This window comes from Mustela putorius, unplaced genomic scaffold (genome assembly GCF_011764305.1).
Source record: "Mustela putorius furo isolate JIRA1106 unplaced genomic scaffold, ASM1176430v1.1 tig00003834_pilon_pilon_pilon, whole genome shotgun sequence".
Lineage (NCBI taxonomy): Eukaryota > Metazoa > Chordata > Mammalia > Carnivora > Mustelidae > Mustela > Mustela putorius.
Window position 1 is genome coordinate 83,980,938 of NW_025421987.1, and position 21,214 is coordinate 84,002,151.

Genomic DNA, 21,214 nt, shown 5'->3' on the forward strand with positions numbered 1-21,214 from the left:
TTTGAGGCTTGGCGTGGCTGAAAATATCTTTATTCCCTTTTTTTCTTTATCCCTTTTTTTGCACTTGATTAATGTACTTATGTAATGCATCCCAGGTTGGAAGCTGGTTTTCCCCCAAATTTTAAGAACATTTCTCCATTTTTTTTCTAGCTTCCAGTGTTGCTCTTGAGAAATTGAGTGCCATTTTGATTCCCAGTTCTTTATGTGTGATCTGTTATTTTATCTCTGGAAATGTTTAAGATCTTTTCTTTATGTGATAATTCTGAAATTTCATGATGATATACCTTGGTGTGAGTCTTTTTATTTTTTTCTTTCATTGGACAATGAGCTCTGTGAGCCCTTTCAGTCTGGAAATATGTGTACTTCAATTCTAGGCGTTTTTCTTACATTATTTCTTTGATAACATCTTCTTTTTAAATTTAGTATTTGGATATATCAGACCATTTATCTTGATTCTTTCTTTCTTTGACTTTCAACTTGCATTTACTTATTTGTTTTTCTAATTCTGGGAGAATCTATCAACTTTATCTTTCTACCTAACTTTTTTAAAATTTCTGTTATAATATTTTTAATTTCTAATATTCCAGCATATCTGAATGTCTTCTTTTAATTGCATCTTATTCCTTTTCTTGAATATCATCTATTTTTTTAGCTCTCTCAGGATATTAATGATGGTTTTTTAAAGTCTTCTATTCCCTACATTTTCTGTTTGCTTCTAGTTCCTTTTTCAATACAGTTAGTTATGCTACAATGTGACAAAGCATTACTAAAAATTGCCATGCTATGTAAAATTACTTAGTAAAAACCACAGGCCTAATGGAATTAGGAGTGCAACAAAAAATTTATCAGTTAAGATAAATTGTTAAGAAATACATAAATACTGGGGTACCTGAGTGGCTCTGTCAGTTGTCTGACAGAGGGTGTCTGACTCTTGATTTCTGCTCAGGTCATGATCTCAGGGGCCCAGTCCTCACTGGTGGCAAGTCTGCTTGAGGAGTCTCTTTTTCCCTCTCTCTGCCCTACCTTCCCCATTCATGTGCGCACCTGTGCACGCTTACTCTCTCTCAAATAAATAAATAAATCTTAAAAAACATACATAAATACTCTAATATATGTGGCATTTTGTCTTGAAAAAGACCACATGCAGAAGTAACCAGGAGAAGTGCTGCAACCTGTGTGTCATTGTGAAGTATAGAAAGGAAGGTTATCTGAAAATAGAAGTAGATGGGGTGTGTCTTATACCACCTATGATGACCTGAGATGGCTGGTAGCTGTTTGAGTTGTGTACATTTCATGTGTTCCTTGTGTGCAGTTTGCTGCTGTTTCTCACAGAGGAAATTATGCATAACCAAATGCACAGTCTACATTATGCTCAAATTGTTCCCTTATATATCAGTTATATTGTTACAGATTCATGTTTTAATATGTTGTTTATGTTTAATTTGTTTAACATGTTATAGATTCAAGACACTGTTGTAGCAGAACTAACTAATTTGTTTTAGGCTCTACCTTTTTTTTAAGGAGTGATCCTCAAATGAAAGCAAATCTTTGGGTTTTCCTTACAAGCCTAGAATTCTTCCCTAGAAAATCCCAGCTGTCCTGCTGGGTTTTTTTTCTTTTTTTTTTTTTTTTTTTTTTTTTTGACATATTCCATAGTGTCAGTACTGGTCTTTTCTCAGTTTCCCCAGAGAGAATTACCACAGTTAGTATTTCTGCTGATTGTGATTGTTAAAGTCATCTGGTAGAAGTCTCCCTGTTTTTAGCATACTGTCACACTTCTGTTTTCAGCTGTCTCACACCTGTTTTCAGCTTGCCCAGGGGCTCAGATTTTCTCTGGTTCAATCCTGGTCTTCCAAGTATTAAAAATCTTCCAACTATTACTCAGATAGGTGAAGGGCAGTCTCAGGTTTGCAAGTTATGAGGGGATTTCCGGTTTCATACTGTTCCTGGTACCTCCATTTTCATCCTCATCCTGTACTTTCACATTCAGTAGTAGCTGTTACATCTACTTCCTGAGAGTTTTTGGAAAAGGCTTTTCCCCCATTGCTTAGGTTTCATATTCTAACTTTTGTTAAGTCACTTACCACTCATTCTTCTCTTGTCTTCCAAACTTGTCATATCTCCCTTCTCATGTTGTCTCATCTGCCATTATTTTTGTTTTTTTCTAACTCCTTTACTCTTATTTTATTTTATTTATTTTTTTTTAAAGATTTTGTTTATTTATTTATTTGACAGACAGAGATCACAAGTAGGCAGAGAGGCGGGCAGAGAGAGAGGAGGAAGCAAGCTCTCTGCCAAGCAGAGAGCCCGATGTGGGGCTCGATCCCAGGACTCCGGGATCACGACCTGAGCTGAAGGCAGAGGCTTTAACCCACTGAGCCACCCAGGCGCCCCTACTCTTATTTTAGTAAAGTCTCAAGAGGAACAAAGATAATTGTATTTTCTTAACCTACCATTTTTAACCAGAAGTTGATCCATTTATTTTTAGCATTTAAGAGACTTATAGTAATTTATGCTGAATATTAATTCATGTCACATATCTTTAATTATGTATCACATATTCAAGACCTAAAAAGCCTGTTTCTACTACTACTTTGAACACTTTATCTCCCCCAATTTTTCTTTCCTTTGACCTTTTCCATCCCAGGTTTCCCCTCTTCCTCTTGTCCTCATATTAGAATATTGTTTTTTGGATCCTCACACTATTTATGCATACCCATATTTGCTTTCTCTTTAAGACATGTTAAGTGATAAACTTTTAAAATTTTAACTCATCTAAGTCTCTCTTTTTACTTTTAAGCCTGCAAGTATTTCATAATATGTTTATTGCCTCTATTCTTTTATGGTTTTTTTTTTAAGATTTTATTTATTTATTTACTTATAAATGTTTAATTTTTTAATTTTTTATAAACATATAATATATTTATTTATTTGACAGACAGAGATCACAAGAAGGCAGAGAGGCAGGGAGAGAGAGAGAGGGAGACGCGGGCTCCCTGCTAAGCAGAGAGCCCGATGCGGGGTTCTATCCCAGGACCCTGGGATCATGACCTGAGCTGAAGGCAGAGGCTTTAACCCACTGAGCCACCCAGGTGCACCTCTTTTATCTGTTTTTATACCAATGAAATCTACTTTGTCATATTCTGCATCTCAGATGTTGTAGTTATCTTTACTGTTTGCAAGAAAATGAACTTTAAGGTGTATTTTCACACTTTATTTCTTGGTCCAGGCAATTTTTTCCAGCTTTAACTCTGCCTCCCTTTTTGTATGTTGAGGCTTTTATTCTGCAATCTTGCTGAACTCATTTATTCTAGCAGTTTTTTTGTGGATTCCTTAGGATTTTCTATATACAAGGTCATGTTATCTACAAATGGTTTTACTTCTTTTCCAGTCTGAATACCTTTTATTTCTTTTTTCTTGCCTGATTACCCAAGCTAGAGCTTTCGGTACAATGTTAAATAAAAGTGGCAAGAACAGACATCGTTGCTTTATTCCTGAATTTAGTTTAGGGGAAAGCATTCAGTCTTTCTTCATTAAATAAGATACTAATTATGGGGTTTTGTAGATACATTTTATCAGGTTGAAGAACTAGCCTTCTATCCCTAATTTGTTGAAATGTTTTTATCATGAAAGAGTATTGGATTTTGTTAAATACTTTTCTTGAATATGTCAAGATGATCATTTTAATAATAGAATAAAGAATACCAATTTATTATTGTGATAAGTTTTGTTGACTGATTTATGTTGAACCAATCTTGACTTCCAGGGATAAACCCCACATATTCATGGTATATCTTTTTTCTATGTTTCTAGATTTGGTTTGTGTTTATTTTCCTAAGGGATATTGGTCTTTAGTTGTTTCTTTTCCTTGTGATGTGTACTTCCCTTTTTAAATGACAACTTTCTCAGATCACTATTGCATCAATCATATCCTCAGCATAATTGTAGTTGTATCAAGATTTGACTATTTCATCCTTCTCTTTTTGGACCTGCCTTCTTATAGGGTTAATTTTCCAGAATTATTCTCAAAAGAGTAGTAAAATTATTTGTCTTATCTACTTTTAAAAATATTTTTATTTAGGGACACGTGGGTGACTCAGTTGGCTAAGTGTCTGCCTTCTGTTCAGGTCTTGATCTCAGGGTCCTGGGATGCAGCCCTGTTTCATGCTCCCTGCTCAGTGGGGAGTCTGCTTCTCCTCCCCCTCTGTCCTTCCTTCCCACTTATGTTATCTCTCTCTGTCTCAAATAAATAAGATCTTTAAAATATATATTTTTTTCATTTAAATACTTCCTTTTCACTGAGCTTGTTTTCTACACTTGGTTTCAGTTTCCCCCTCTAATATTTTAGAAAACTTTCCATCTTTGATTTCTTGTGTTGCTATTACTTTTGTGTTCCTGTTCCCAGTTCTGTTCCATTTCTTCTGGACCACATACCCCTTTCACATTCTAGGTTATTAAGCATTCCTTCCACCTTGCTCAAAGATCATTCTTAGTCCTACTACCTCCAAACACCTTATCCAGGAGATGGAAAAAAGTATTAAATCCCACATTATCAGCCAACTCTACAGATGAACATGGACCTAAAAATGCCACGAACTTCAAAGTTTATATAGATGTGAAATATTTTATGTTACCCTGTTTTGTTTCTGTGCATCTTAATTTATTTGTGCTTAGATTATTAAAAAAAATCTCAGCATCAGTATAAAATAGGTAAGCTTGACTTTAGGAGACAGAGGAAGACAAGGTTTTTTTGTTTAACCTAAGACCATAAACACAAAAATTTATTTTCTTCTATCTTCCATCTCTAGGTGGAGTATGTGTTTACAGATAAAACTGGTACACTGACAGAAAATGAGATGCAGTTTAGGGAATGTTCAATTAATGGCATTAAATACCAAGAAATCAATGGTAGACTTGTCTCTGAAGGACCAACACCAGACTCTTCAGAAGGAAGCTTATCTTATCTTAATAGTTTATCCCATCTTAACAACTTATCCCATCTTACAACCAGCTCGTCTTTTAGAACCAGTCCGGAAAATGAAACGGAGCTAGTAAGTAACTTTTAAATTAATAAATTGGAATTTCATTTGAAGTAATTCTCTTTGGTATTTACTGGATTGTAGGAGAAAAAATTTAAGAGTGGAGCAAGGGGGGTGGGGAGGAGTCAAGATGGCGGAGAAGTACCAGGCTGAGACTACTTCAGCTTGCCAGAGATCAGCTAGATAGCTTATCTAAAGATTGCAAACACCTGAAAATCCATCCGCAGATCGAAGAGAAGAAGAACAGCAATTCTGGAAACAGAAAAACAACCACTTTCTGAAAGGTAGGACCAGTGGAGAAGTGAATCCAAAGCAACGGGAAGATAGACCCTGGGGGGAGGGGCCGGCTCCCGGCAAGCGGCAGAGCAACAGCGCACAAAATCAGGACTTTTAAAAGTCTGTTCCGCTGAGGGACATCGCTCCAAAGGCTAAACCAGGGCGAAGCCCACGCGGGGTCAGTGTGGCCTGAGGTCCCGCAGGGTCACAGAAGGATCGGGGGTGTCTGAGTGTCGCAGAGCTTGCGGGTATTGGAACGGGAAAGCCGGCTACAGAGACAGAGCCGACAGTGAGCTCACAGCTCGGTGTTACCTTGAACCGGTCGCAGGCTCGGTGAGCTCGGAGCGCGGCCGGAGGTCAGGCAGATGGGAGTTACTGGGCGCTGTTCTCTGAGGGTGCACTGAGGAGTGGGGCCCCGGGCTCTCGGCTCCTCTGGGCCGGAGACCAGGAGGCCGCCATTTGTATTCCCGTCCTCCAGAACTCTACGGAAAGCGCTCAGGGAACAAAAGCTCCTGAAAGCAAACCCGGACAGATTACTCACCCCGCCCCTGATAAGGGCAGTGCAATTCCGCCTGGGGCAAAGACACTTGAGAATCACTACAACAGGCCCCTCCCCCAGAAGATCAACAAGAAATCCAGCCGAGACCAAGTTCATCTACCAAGGAGTGCGGTTTCAATACCAAGGAGAGCAGCAGAATTCCAGAGGAGGAGAAAGCAAAGCACGGAACTCATGGCTTTTTCCCTGTGATTTTTTTTAGTCTTGCAGTTAATTTAATTTTTTTCTTTTTCATTTTTTGTTTTTTTTTCTCGCCTTCTGGTAAAATTTTTTTTTAACTTTTACCTTCTTCTTTTTTAATGTTTTTTAACTAGTTTATCTAATATATATTTTTTCTTTTTTATATTTTTCTTATTTGTTTTCTTTTTTTTTAAATTCTTTTTTTTCTTTTCTTTTTTTCTTTCTTCCTTTTTGAACCTCTTTTTATCCCCTTTCTCCCCCCTCACGATTTGGGATCTCTTCTAATTTGGTTAAAGCATATTTTCCTGGGGTTGTTGCCACCCTTTTAGTATTTTCCTTGCTCCTTCATATACTCTTATCTGGACAAAATGACAAGACGGAAAAATTCACCACAAAAAAAAGAACAAGAGGCAGTACCGAAGTCTAGGGACCTAATCAATACAGACATTGGTAATATGTCAGATCTAGAGTTCAGAATGACAATTCTCAAGGTTCTAGCCGGGCTCAAAAAAGGCATGGAAGATATGAGAGAAACCCTCTCGAGAGATATAAAAGCCCTTTCTGGAGAAATAAAAGAACTAAAATCTAACCAAGTTGAAATCAAAAAAGCTATTAATGAGGTACAATAAAAAATGGAGGGTCTCACTGCTAGGATAAATGAGGCAGAAGAAAGAATTAGTGATATAGAAGACCAAATGACAGAGAATAAAGAAGCTGAGCAAAAGAGGGACAAACAGCTACTGGACCACGAGGGGAGAATTCGAGAGATAAGTGACACCATAACACGAAACAACATTAGAATAATTGGGATTCCAGAAGAAGAAGAAAGAGAGAGGGGAGCAGAAGGTATACTGGAGAGAATTATTGGAGAGAATTTCCCCAATATGGCAAAGGGAACGAGCATCAAAATTCAGGAGGTTCAGAGAACACCCCTCAAAATCAATAAGAATAGGCCCACACCCCGTCACCTAATAGTAAAATTTACAAGTCTCAGTGACAAAGAGAAAATCCTGAAAGCAGCCCGGGAAAAGAAGTCTGTAACATACAATGGTAAAAATATTAGATTGGCAGCTGACTTATCCACAGAGACCTGGCAGGCCAGAAAGAGCTGGCATGATATTTTCAGAGCACTAAACGAGAAAAACATGCAGCCAAGAATATTATATCCAGCTAGGCTATCATTGAAAATAGAAGGAGAGATTAAAAGCTTCCAGGACAAACAACAACTGAAAAAATTTGCAAACACCAAACCAGCTCTACAGGAAATCTTGAAAGGGGTCCTCTAAGCAAAGAGAGAGCCTACAAGTGGTAGATCAGAAAGGAACAGAGACCATATACAGTAACAGTCACCTTACAGGCAATACAATGGCACTAAATTCATATCTCTCAATAGTTACCCTGAATGTTAATGGGCTAAATGCCCCTGTCAAAAGACACAGGGTATCAGAATGGATAAAAAAACAAAACCCATCTATATGTTGCCTCCAAGAAACTCATTTTAAGCCCGAAGACACCTCCAGATTTAAAGTGAGGGGTGGAAAAGAATTTACCATGCTAATGGACATCAGAAGAAAGCAGGAGTGGCAATCCTTATATCAGATCAATTAGATTTTAAGCCAAAGACTATAATAAGAGATGAGGAAGGACAATATATCATACTCAAAGGGTCTGTCCAACAAGAAGATTTAACAATTTTAAATATCTATGCCCCCAACGTGGGAGCAGCCAACTATATAAACCAATTAATAATGAAATCAAATAAACACATAAACAATAATACAATAATAGTAGGGGACTTTAACACTCCCCTCACTGAAATGGACAGTTCATCCAAGCAAAAGATCAGCAAGGAAATAAAGGCCTTAAACGACACACTGGACCAGATGGACATCACAGATATATTCAGAACATTTCATCCCAAAGCAACAGAATACACATTCTTCTCTAGTGCACATGGAACATTCTCCAGAATAGATCACATCCTCCGTCCTAAATCAGGACTCAACCGGTATCAAAAGATTGGGATCATTCCCTGCATATTTTCAGACCACAATGCTCTAAACCTAGAACTCAACCACAAAAGGAAGTTTGGAAAAAACCCAAATACATGGAGACTAAACAGTATCCTTCTAAAGAATGAATGGGTCAACCGGGAAATTAAAGAAGAATTGAAAAAAATCATGGAAACAAATGATAATGAAAATACAACGGTTCAAAATCTGTGGGACACAACAAAGGCAGTCCTGAGAGGAAAATATATAGCAGTACAAGCCTTTCTCAAGAAACAAGAAAGGTCTCAGGTACATAACCTAACCCTACACATAAAGGAGCTGGAGAAAGAACAAGAAAGAAACCCTAAGCCCAGCAGGAGAAGAGAAATCATAAAGATCAGAGCAGAAATCAATGAAATAGAAACCAAAAAGACAATAGAACAAATCAACGAAACTAGGAGCTGGTTCTTTGAAAGAATTAATAAAATTGATAAACCCCTGACCAGACTTATCAAAAAGAAAAGAGAAAGGACCCAAATAAAATCATGAATGAAAGAGGAGAGATCACAACTAACACCAAAGAAATACAAACTATTATAAGAACATACTATGAGCAACTCTACGCCAATAAATTTGACAATCTGGAAGAAATGGATGCATTCCTAGAAACATATAAACTACCATAACTGAACCAGGAAGAAATAGAAAGCCTGAACAGACCCATAACCAGTAAGGAGATTGAAACAGTCATTAAAAATCTCCAAACAAACAAAAGCCCAGGGCCAGATGGCTTTCCGGGGGAATTCTACCAAACATTTAAAGAAGAACTAATTCCTATTCTCCTGAAACGGTTCCAAAAAATAGAAATGGAAGGAAAACTTCCAAACTCTTTTTATGAGGCCAGCATCACCTTGATCCCAAAACCAGACAAGGATCCCATCAAAAAAGAGAGCTATAGACCAATATCCTTGATGAACACAGATGCGAAAATACTCAACAAAATACTAGCCAATAAGATTCAACAGTACATTAAAAGGATTATTCACCACGACCAAGTGGGATTTATTCCAGGGCTGCAAGGTTGGTTCAACATCCGCAAATCAGTCAATGTGATACAACACATCAATAAAAGAAAGAACAAGAACCATATGATACTCTCAATAGATGCTGAAAAAGCATTTGACAAAGTACAGCATCCCTTCCTGATCAAAACTCTTCAAAGTGTAGGGATAGAGGGCACATACCTCAATATCATCAAAGCCATCTATGATAAACCCACCGCAAATATCATTCTCAATGGAGAAAAACTGAAAGCTTTTCCGCTAAGGTCAGGAACACGGCAGGGATGTCCATTATTACCACTGCTATTCAACATAGTACTAGAGGTCCTAGCCTCAGCAATCAGACAACAAAAGGAAATTAAAGGCATCCAAATCGGCAAAGAAGAAGTCAAATTATCACTCTTCGCAGATGATATGATACTCTATGTGGAAAACCCAAAAGACTCCACTCCAAAACTGCTAGAACTTATACAGGAATTCAGTAAAGTGTCAGGATATAAAATCAATGCACAGAAATCAGTTGCATTTCTCTACACCAACAGCAAGATAGAAGAAAGAGAAATTAAGGAGTCAATCCCATTTACAATTGCAGCCAAAACCATAAGATACCTAGGAATAAACCTAACCAAAGAGGCACAGAATCTATACTCAGAAAACTATAAAGTACTCATGAAAGAAATTGAGGAAGACACAAAGAAATGGAAAAATGTTCCATGCTCCTGGATTGGAAGAATAAATATTGTGAAAATGTCTATGCTACCTAAAGCAATCTACACATTTAATGCAATTCCTATCAAATTACCATCCATCTTTTTCAACGAAATGGAACAAATAATTCTAAAATTTATATGGAACCAGAAAAGACCTCGAATAGCCAAAGGGATATTGAAAAAGAAAGCCAATGTTGGTGGCATCACAATTCCGGACTTCAAGCTCTATTACAAAGCTGTCATCATCAAGACAGCATGGTACTGGCACAAAAACAGACACATAGATCAATGGAACAGAATAGAGAGCCCAGAAATAGACCCTCAACTCTACAGTCAACTAATCTTCGACAAAGCAGGAAAGAATGTCCAATGGAAAAAAGTCAGCTTCTTCAATAAATGGTGCTGGGAAAATTGGACAGCCACATGCAGAAAAGTGAAATTGGAACATTTCCTTACACCACACACAAAAATAGACTCAAAATGGATGAAGGATCTCAATGTGCGAAAGGAATCCATCAAAATCCTTGAGGAGAACACAGGCAGCAACCTCTTCGACCTCAGCCGCAGCAACATCTTCCTAGGAACAACGCCAAAGGCAAGGGAAGCAAGGGCAAAAATGAACTATTGGGATTTCATCAAGATCAAAAGCTTTTGCACAGCAAAGGAAACAGTTAACAAAATCAAAAGACAACTGACAGAATGCAAGAAGATATTTGCAAACGACATATCAGATAAAGGACTAGTGTCCAGAATCTATAAAGAACTTAGCAAACTCAACACCCAAAGAACAAATAATCCAATCAAAAAATGGGCTGGGCAGGGAGCCTGCTTCTTCCTCTCTCTCTTTCAGCCTGCCTCTCCATCTACTTGTGATTTCTCTCTGTCAAATAAATAAATAAAAAAAAATCTTAAAAAAAAAAAAAAATGGGCAGAGGAAATGAACAGACATTTCTGCAAAGAAGACATCCAGATGGCCAACAGACACATGAAAAAGTGCTCCATATCACTCGGCATCAGGGAAATACAAATCAAAACCACAATGAGATATCACCTCACACCAGTCAGAATGGCTAAAATAAACAAGTCAGGAAATGACAGATGCTGGCGAGGATGCAGAGAAAGGGGAACCCTCCTACACTGTTGGTGGGAATGCAAGCTGGTGCAGCCACTCAGGAAAACAGCATGGAGGTTCCTCAAAATGTTGAAAATAGAACTGCCCTATGACCCAGCAATTGCACTATTGGGTATTTACACTAAAGATACAAACGTAGTGATCCAAAGGGGCACGTGCACCCGAATGTTTATAGCAGCAGTGTCCACAATAGCCAAACTATGGAAAGAACCTAGATGTCCATCAACAGATGAATGGATCAAGAAGATGTGGTATATATACACAATGGAATACTATGCAGCCATCAAAAGAAATTAAATCTTGCCATTTGCGACAACATGGATGGAACTAGAGTGTATCATGCTTAGCGAAATAAGTCAAGCGGAGAAAGACAACTATCATATGATCTCCCTGATATGAGGAAGTGGTGATGCAACATGGGGGCTTAAGTGGGTAGGAGAAGAATAAATGAAACAAGATGGGATTGGGAGGGAGACAAACCATAAGTGACTCTTAATCTCACAAAACAAACTGAGGGTTGCTGGGGGGAGGGGGGTTGGGAGAAGGGGGTGGGATTATGGACATTGGGGAGGGTATGTGCTTTGGTGAGTGCTGTGAAGTGTGTAAACCTGGTGATTCACAGACCTGTACCCCTGGGGATAAAAATATATATTTATAAAAAATAAAAATTATATTAAAAAAAGAGTGGAGCAAGGAATATATATTTGAAATGTATATCCTTTGATTCAGCACTGAGAATTTGTAGTCACAATCCAGTTTAACTTGCAAATTAGTATGTTGCCTGCCTTCATTCTCTGAGTATTTAAATGAGACTAAGTGGAGAACCCTTACTGCCTTAAAGTAAAGAAGACTTTGCTAAGAAATAGAGCTTAAATGTATTTAATACATTTTGTGATCTCACTTTTTTCACAAAAGAGTTTTCATCTTTACTTATAATTTGGCTCTTTCCTAAAAAGATATTTTTGTGTTGAAGGGTCATAAGCAAATGTGACATTTTACTCTTCAACGAGCTAATATTCAGGCATTTCAGGATTATAGCACTCCTCTTGTAGATCTAAGATAACCAAATTTTTAACTGTATTTATTGACACTTTTTTGTCCAATTCTGCTTACAGTTTTCTAAATGTTACTTGGGAATGGTATTTTTATTGAGAATATTATCCTTCTACAGATTAAAGAACATGATCTCTTCTTTAAAGCAGTCAGTCTCTGTCACACTGTTCAGATTAGCAATGTCCAGACTGATGGCATTGGTGATGGTCCCTGGCAATCCAACTTTGCACCCTCCCAGTTGGAATACTATGCATCTTCACCAGATGAAAAGGCTCTAGTGGAAGCTGCTGCAAGGTAGTTTGATCTAATTTCCAAATCTTCAGAAAAACACCTTTTAAATAAAAAGGTGCAAATACTAGAAAATTACTTAAAATTGTCAAACAAAATTCATAAACACATAAAGGTAGAAGTATACTTTAAATTGTAAATATGTGTTATTAATTTTGTCAAGCTTGCATTGAATCATATTTTGAAGAGATCTTTAAAAATCTGATTACTTTTTTTTATGAAATATGAATAATGTAATTTGTGAGAAATACTTGTGTATGTATTGTTTTGCACTTACACTGATTCTTCACATTCTTAAAAACATTGCCATATTCAAAGAAATATTTTAAAATGCATCTTAATTATATACTTTTATTCATGCTAAGTTATAATGACATATTATGAAACATGAAATATCATCCTTAAATCTTATATTTCTTCATCTTTTAATCCCTAGAATTGGCATTGTATTTATTGGCAATTCTGAAGAAACTATGGAAGTTAGAACACTTGGAAAACTGGAACGGTAATTTTTTTCTATTCTGTAGTTTTCTATGTAATTAATATAAAACAGGAATCTGTAAACTGTGGCCCATAGGTCATATTTAAAGCCTACAGCTGGCTTCTAAAGCCTGCAGAAAAGTTCATTACATACTTTAAAGGTTGGGTTTGTTCTTTTTTTTTTTTTTAATGCAACAGTGACCATATATGGCCTGCAAAGCCTAAAATATTTACTCTTTGGATCTTTACAGAAAAAGTCTACTGACCCCTGCTCTAAAATGATGTAATACAATGTTATACTTCATCACAGGAATAACAGTATCCTACTCTGAATCTTTCATTTGTATTTTAGCTTAGTGTTTCTTGAATTTACTCATAGGTTTATTTTTATGCACTCCTGGGGTAGTTTCATGAGTTCTCACTAAATTAAAAACAAAACTTGTTTATATTGCCTGTGATTTTATTTTTCAAATGTTAGGGCACACCTACCTGTTTCCAATATTTACACTGCTTGATAAATTAATCCATTCCTGTTCTATTCATACCTTTCATGAGTTTACCGATTCCAGTCATATCTCACCTCCAGCTGTCCCTTTCCAAACTCTGCTTTTCCAAAAAAGAAAATAAATTCTAAATAGAAATAATAACAATTTTCTAAATAATAGACAAAATTCTAAAATAGAGCCCGTTCTTTGGCTATTTTCATGGAGAAGCCTGTCTAGCTTATTTCATCAACTTAAGAACCATCATACCACTCTGGTTTGTTGTGCAGGTTTTTTTGAGATGTACACATCATTCTATATGTGTATCACTATATAAATCCATCCAGAAAACTTTAAGCCACACCTGACTTATCCACACAAATTCCTTTACTACTCCTTATAAAGGCATTTGCTCCCCGACCTGTACATATGTCCACTGTGTCAGATTCAGAATCACTGCTATAATGATCCTCCATTACTAATGTGAGTGTGTTGTATTTCTCAGGTATGTTTGGGCAAAAAAGAGGGTTGAGAATCAATTACATTTTTTAGTGAGAAAAACATGAAGCTGGGCAGATCTGGATTCCAGTCCTTTGCTGTGCCACTCACAAGCTTATTTGACTTTAGAAAATTACTTATCTTTCTGAACTGAATGGTCCTCTTCTGTAAAATGAGATAAGAACTACCTTCTTTGGTTCTCATGGGTATTAAATGACATAAAGTATATAAAGTACTTGGCTTTTGGTAAGTACTCAATATATGTCAGTTCCTTCTATTTCTATCTTGTGTTGTTATTAATGACTCATAACCCATCATCTTGAAATTGTAGTTGAGATTAATTTCTTGTTCTAAATCTTATCTTTTATAGAGTTTCTTCAAATATTCACTTAGTATCTTTCAAAAAAAGTAAACTTTTGGTTTTTTAAATTTTTTTCCTTAGGTACAAACTGCTTCATATTCTTGAATTTGATTCAGATCGTAGGCGAATGAGTGTAATTGTTCAGGCACCTTCAGGTAACCTACCTAAACTTTTATGAATTTATATTTATCTAATATTAAGAGCTTGATAACTGATTTTTTTTTTTTTTTTTTTTTTTTTTTAGGTGAGAAGCTTTTATTTGCTAAAGGAGCCGAATCATCAATTCTTCCTAAATGTGTAGGTGGAGAAGTAGAAAAAACCAGAATTCATGTAGATGAATTTGCTTTGGTGAGTGTAAATTTCTAAGATATAAAACTCTAAAAGATATACATATGTAAGATTTAAGGCTTCATTTTTGCATTAGTAATTTATCAAAAGTATGGAAATTCTGCAGTTCTGTTACATTATGTGTTGGCTCCTACATTCTTTGGTTAAAAATTAACTTTTAACCTGCTAAAATGCAGGTCTTCTCTTTGAACCTGTTATAGTCAGGGCTTTTTTGGCTGCAAAGACTATTTAAATTAATATATTAAAAAGAGGAGTTTGCTTAAAGAATATAGGGAAATCCCAAAGATGTGAAGATACTGGAACCTTCATGCTTTGCTGGTGGGATTATAAATGGTAAAAACACCTTAGAATATAGTTTAACAGTTCCTCATAGAACATAGAATAATATAGTTACTATATAACCCAGGAGTTCACTGCTAGTTATATACCCAAGAGAACTGAAAATGTATGTTCACATAAAAACTTAGCATTATTCCTAAATGGGCAAAAGGTGGAAACATCTGAATGTCTATCAGCTGATGCAAGAATTAAACAATTTGTCATATTCATATAATGGAATGTTGTTTGGCCACTAAAAGAAATGAAGTAATCATATGCTAAAACATGGGTGAACCTTGAAAAGTTCCTATGCCTAGTGAAAGAAGCTAGTCACAAAATGTCACATGTTCCATTTATATGAAATAACCAGAATAATGGAATTTATAGAGACAAAAAGCACATTAGTGGTTGCCAGGGGTAGAGGAAGGGGTCAAAGGGAAATGTCTGCTAATGGATGTGGGATTCCTTTTGGAATTGATGAAAATGTCCTTGAATTAGATAGTAATAATAGTACAACTCTGTGAATACACTAAAATCCACTGAATTGTACGCTTTAAAGGAGTCAGTTTTATGGTTTGTGAATTAGTTCTCTCTTACCTGAAGAGTGAAGGGGAATTTTATGAAAAGGACATACTGCAATTCATTTGAAGAGGAAGATTTTTAGGTAGTTCTTAGTCTTAAGAACTCATGATCTCTTATTTCTGCATTTCTATAATTGATTGCTCTGTACGCCTCTCTGCTCACCTGGCTCCTTTACTTACCTTACCTATGGTTTATTTTCTCCCATTACTTGTTTCCTAATTGTTTCTGATCTAGTTCGTCTGTCACACTGTAACATCCATGAGGACAAAGACATTGTTCTCCCTTACACTCATTTTAATCCAGAACAATACCGTCACATAGTTGGCATTCAGTAAATATTTGTTGTAAAATGAATTAGTTTCATATATTAATAACACTCAATGGTTCCTTAACTGTTCTTTAAGAAAAACAGTTATTTGTAGGTGTGGGTCATTTTGTAAATCAAGGAACATAAATTATTTAGGAATCTGAATAGTGTCATGTAGTATTTTAAAATGTACCCTTTCCAAGTTTTGTTGTTAGAATATTTATTTTGGGGGGCACCTGGGTGGCTCAGGCACTAAGCATCTACTTTCAGGTCAGGTCATGATCCCAGGGTCCTGGGATCCAGCCCTGCATCAGGCCCCCTGCTCAGCACAGAGTCCTCTTCTCCCTCTCCCTCTGCCTGCTGTTCCCCTTGCTTGTGCCCTTTCTCACTACCTCTCTGCCAAACAAATAAATAAAATCTTTAAAAAATATATTTATTTTGGGTTTTTCTGAGGAGAATGCACGGCAAGAGAAGGAATTTGTATAGCTTTTAGTTATAGATACAAACTTTAAATAGAACACAGTAAGAAAAATTTGTGCCCAGGAGAATTAGATAATCAAATATATATTCCTAAGTGTTGTATAATTCCATTTCACTAGTGAAGTTATACAATGATGTGGTTTAAAATCATTTGGTGACTATAGAAAGTATTGTTTATTTGATAAGGGCCACCTCACAGACTTCATTATTGAACTGTAAATTCATTATACCAAGAACTCTCAGGAAATTATGGTCTCCTTTGCTTCAAAAAAATTCTTATAAAGTACATAAAAGTGGATTTGTAAGTGTTAGAACAAGAGAGAAGAACCTGGGGCTACCTCCCTCTTGACAGTTCTATAGAACTTTCTGGCTTTCCAGGTAAAACAGTTTTAAAACCACAGTAAGATAATCTTTATGATCCTTTCTAGGCTCTAATATTCTACAATTTTAAAACTTCAGTTATTTTAAGCAATTTTTTAAAGACCTCCTCAGCAGTTAAAAGAGCTATGATAATATATGTCCCATAACTCAGGTAATGAGGGCTTTGTGACACTTCATTTATTTCTTATTACTAAATGATAGTACTTTTTAAGTTATTTGTAACTGATTTTTGGTAAGGCAGCCTCAGTTTATTTAAGTGACTTCTTGATTTCTCATTAGTTATTTTTGTTCAATTTTTGTCTTTAATTTTTCTGTTTTAGAAAGGACTAAGAACTCTGTGTATGGCCTATAAACATTTGACATCTAAAGAGTATGAAGAAATAGATAGACGTCTGTTTGAAGCCAGGACTGCCTTGCAACAACGGGAAGAGAAATTGGCACATGTCTTCCAGTTCATAGAGAAAGACCTGATACTACTTGGAGCTACAGCAGTGGAAGACAGGTAGGTATCAGACAAACAGGCTATTGCCTTTTCTCTCATAAGAATTTTCTTAGCCAAGTATTTCTAATTTATGACATAAATTCCATTTATTAACATCTTATAATAATGTATTTTAAATCAAAATAGTTAAAGTCTTAATTTTTCCTAGTCAGTATATACAATTTTTATTCTAGCAGGTATCTTAAATAGATGAGAGAATTCTGCTGTGTATAGTTTTGCTTATAGGCAATTTTTAGAATACTCCTCAGTGTGCCATACAGGGGCTTTAAGCACCTGCTTAATTCTCCAGCCTCATTTCCCACCACTGCCTGCTTCCACTTTCTGCTCAGTAGTACCAAACCATATATAGTTCTCTGAACAACTGTAGCTAAAACTATTCTATTTTGTGCCTTTTCTCTTTGGCAAGGCTGTGCCTTCTGCCTGGATAATTTTTCCTTTATCCGTTTGTGAATGTCTTTACAAAGTATAGCTCAGATAGTACCCCCACTCCAGTAAGTCCTTTCCTTACCCCTAATAGGATTAAAAATTCTGTTTGTGAAGTATTCATGTTTTATAGGTAGTACAATATTGTTTTTGTGGCAGTGCAAGTATTTCTTTAAAGACTTTCTCCTCTGTTAGTTTGTGAATTCCTTAAGGTCCTTTTAGTCTTTGTTCCCTACCATCTGTATCTAAGAGTGTTTGCATTTTTTTAAATATAGGTTTCCTTTTCTTTTCTTTTCTTTTTTTTTTTTTTAAAAAGGTTTTCATTTACCTATCAGTTGTCCTAATGAGATTTCTGAGACTCACCTGAAATTACATCATCCTTTATTTATCCATATTTTGGATAAATTTCCATTATCATATTTATTTATTTTATCCATATTTTGGTTTTTAAACTACTGACATGAGAAATTTTCTTATGAAAAAAAGAGAAAAATCTTCTAATTTCAAATTTAAGACTTTCTAAATAAAATAGGAGTATATGAAGACCATATATTTAGTGTGGTTCTATAAAAATCAACTTTGAAGATAAATTCTTTTCTTTTTTTTTTTTTAAAGATTTTATTTATTTATTTGACAGACAGAGATCACAAGTAGGCAGAGAGGCAGGCAGAGAGAGAGAGAGAGAGAGGGAAGCAGGCTTCCCACGGAGCAGAGAGCCCGATGTGGGGCTCGATCCCAGGACCCTGAGATCATGACCCGAGCCGAAGGCAGCAGCCCAAACCACTGAGCCACCCAGGCGCCCCTTGAAGATAAATTCTTAAAATACAAATGTGCAGATGTTATGTTAACCAGATGATCACTAATTTGATTATTCCTATTTCTTCCCTAATGGGAAAAAATTCAGGTATATCACTCTATGATAACATTAGTCAGGGAGTCAAAATTAACATTACATGTACTATCTGATTTATATTTAAAATAGTCAAAGACGTATTCTCTACTGCTAATGTTTCTTTTATTTTCAGGCTACAAGATAGAGTTCGAGAAACTATTGAAGCATTGAGAATGGCTGGTATCAAAGTATGGGTACTAACTGGTGATAAACATGAAACAGCTGTTAGTGTGAGTTTATCATGTGGACATTTTCACAGAACCATGAACATCCTTGAACTTGTAAACCAAAAATCAGATGGCGAATGTGCTGAACAATTGAGGCAGCTTGCCAGAAGGTAAGAATGTAATTATCTCATGAGTTCTGGGGTCAGCAAACTATGGCCCATGGGTCAAAGATGGCCCCTTTCTGTTTTTTATAGCCCATGAGCTCAAAATAATTTTTATGTTGTCTAAGGGAAGAGAAAGAATCCAAAGAAGAGTAATATTTTGTGATGTGAAAACTTATGAAATTCATATTTAAACGTCTAAGTAAAGTTCTGTTGAAACACAGGCACATTCATTCATTTACATATCATCAGTAAAGGATTTTGCACTACAGTAGCCTGGTTGGATAGTTGTGACAGAGACCTTCTGAAACACTTATCTTTTCTCACTGGTGCTTGATTTGCTACAGATTACTGTGACACCATTATAAAACAGTAATGTTTTGAGTGTCACCCATATTGCCCTATGACATTTTACTGTATTTTTAGTATCAGTATTTACCAATCATGTTCAAACAAAAGAAAAATGGACTTTTAATATACTTTTAAAGCACAGTGAAGTACTGATTATTTTATTATCAAATTAGATGGCATTGTATTTATTAATCAGTGACACTTTAATATACTACCTGTTAGAAGAGACATATTCAAAGATGAAGTATAAAATCTCATTAAAGATAGTTCTTTTGTGTTAAAATGTACAATCTCATTATAGTTCATCATTAAAAGGTGGACATTTGCAATTGATTTTGATGGTAGGGAGCATAAACTTTAAACCCCAATTAAGCAAAATGTTATCCTTCCACCCCCAAAGATATCCATTCTTCTCATTGGTAGATTTATGTTACTTAAAACTTGTGCTCAATTACTATTACTACAGTTTTTACTTAGTCAATAAAAATTTTTGTCAAAATCTGTTTCCTCTCTTTTAGTATAAGTACCTATATTATATCCTCAATTGAGCCTCTTGGCCCACAAAACCAAAAATTAAAATATTTACTTCTACCTCATTTTTCAGAAAACACTTGTCAAACTAATTCTGATCTAATTTAATCTAATTTATTTTACTATACTGGGAAATTAATCTGCATTTTATTGTTCTGTGATAATTACCCAAGTATTTATACTCTAAGTTGATTTTTTTTCTAAGTCTGTGTTTTGTAGACAGATAACTTTATTCATGTGCTCCCTTTAACATTCTGATTTTTCACAGTGAATTTAGGATTGCTTCAGTGTAAGCATCAGGGTTGCTCATATGTAGGCATCTTAGGTCTCCTACAGGTACCTGTCATTTGTGATCTTGTGATGCTAATACAGAAAAACAAATGTGAAAAGACACAGTTATCAGTATATTTTCAGAGCTATATTCACATTTGATATGCAGGCACTGATGTGGTACTAAACTCAATTTCATCAAAGGAAAACTTATTTAAAGGATGTTTTAAAGAGATAGTACAACTCTCAGAAGGTTCTTTGCTTGAGTTCAAAAAGGGGGTTGATCTAGGTAATTATACTATAGCTTGGGAGTAGTGACAACACCACTGTGGCTGCTTAAACATTTAAATACCATAATATCAACAAGAATTCCCTAAAACATAGAAATTAATTGCTCAGAATCATTTACTTTATATATGCTTTCCAGAATATTAATCCTGATTTTAAAAGTAGTAAGTGTCCATTTAAAAAATACTGAAGACGATAAAGAAGAAATGATGGGACATAACATAATACAGACATCTAAAGATAATTATTGTATTTTAGAATGTTTTCTTTAAGTCTTCTAAATTTACGCTTCTATTGACTCTCTTAATATTATGGATATTGTTTATTTCCCTTTTTGTACAAGAACGATATGATAAAGTAAAGACTACAGTCTTTTTTTAAGACTGGCTATCTGAAGTTTATACCATCTTTTTGGTAGAATATGTTTCCTGAAATAACCAGATAAGTCAATAGGATTTTGATTTATAGGCTTCCAGGAAATGCCTCTTCTAAAAATCTTGGTTAAGGGCACCTAGGTGGCTTAGTGGGTTAAAGTGTCTGCCTTTGGCTCAGCTCATGATCCCGGGGTCCTGGGATTGAGCCCCACATGGGGGGGAGGTCTCTGCTCAGCAGGGGGCCTGCTTCTCCGCCCCCCCCCAGCCTCTCTGCCTACTTGTGATCTCTCTTTGTCAAATAAATGAATAAAATCTTAAAAATAAATAAATAAATAAATAAAAATAAGAATCTTGGGTAGAACAAAGAATTCCATACCTTTGAAAGTTTTAGTTTATATACATTTCTTCACAAACATTCATTGATGGTCTGCTATCTAGAATTTGGAATACAGAGTCATATAAGGAGTATTGTTTACTCTCAGAATATTTACAATGTATAGGAGAAACAGCAGTGGATATACTGTTCTAGACCTATCACTGCTGGCTTGTAACAGGCAAGAACAGAAAGCTCTGGATATATAGAAGAGGGAAGCTTAGCCTAGACAACAGAGCTCTGTGGGAAAACTCAAGACTGTGCTGTCTCCCAAAAGAAATGTTAACTGGTCAGAGAGTAACATGAAAAAGCATAAGGGACAGCATATGCAAATTTCCAGAGCTGAGAGAGAAGTGATG

General features: G+C 35.8%; 1 protein-coding gene across 3 annotated transcripts in view; it reads left to right on the plus strand.

Moving 5' to 3' along the window:
* The window catches only part of ATP11B (ATPase phospholipid transporting 11B (putative)), a 120,561-nt gene that overhangs the window by 56,280 nt on the left and 43,067 nt on the right, over positions 1–21,214 (plus strand). For all 3 annotated transcript variants that reach the window (XM_045088660.1, XM_045088661.1, XM_045088659.1), the window contains exons 13-19: positions 4,809–5,051; positions 12,117–12,292; positions 12,723–12,791; positions 14,189–14,262; positions 14,352–14,455; positions 16,844–17,025; positions 18,474–18,677. In XM_045088660.1, the coding sequence (XP_044944595.1) occupies positions 4,809–5,051; positions 12,117–12,292; positions 12,723–12,791; positions 14,189–14,262; positions 14,352–14,455; positions 16,844–17,025; positions 18,474–18,677 (1,052 nt within the window). The remainder of the gene's footprint in view (positions 1–4,808; positions 5,052–12,116; positions 12,293–12,722; positions 12,792–14,188; positions 14,263–14,351; positions 14,456–16,843; positions 17,026–18,473; positions 18,678–21,214) is intronic.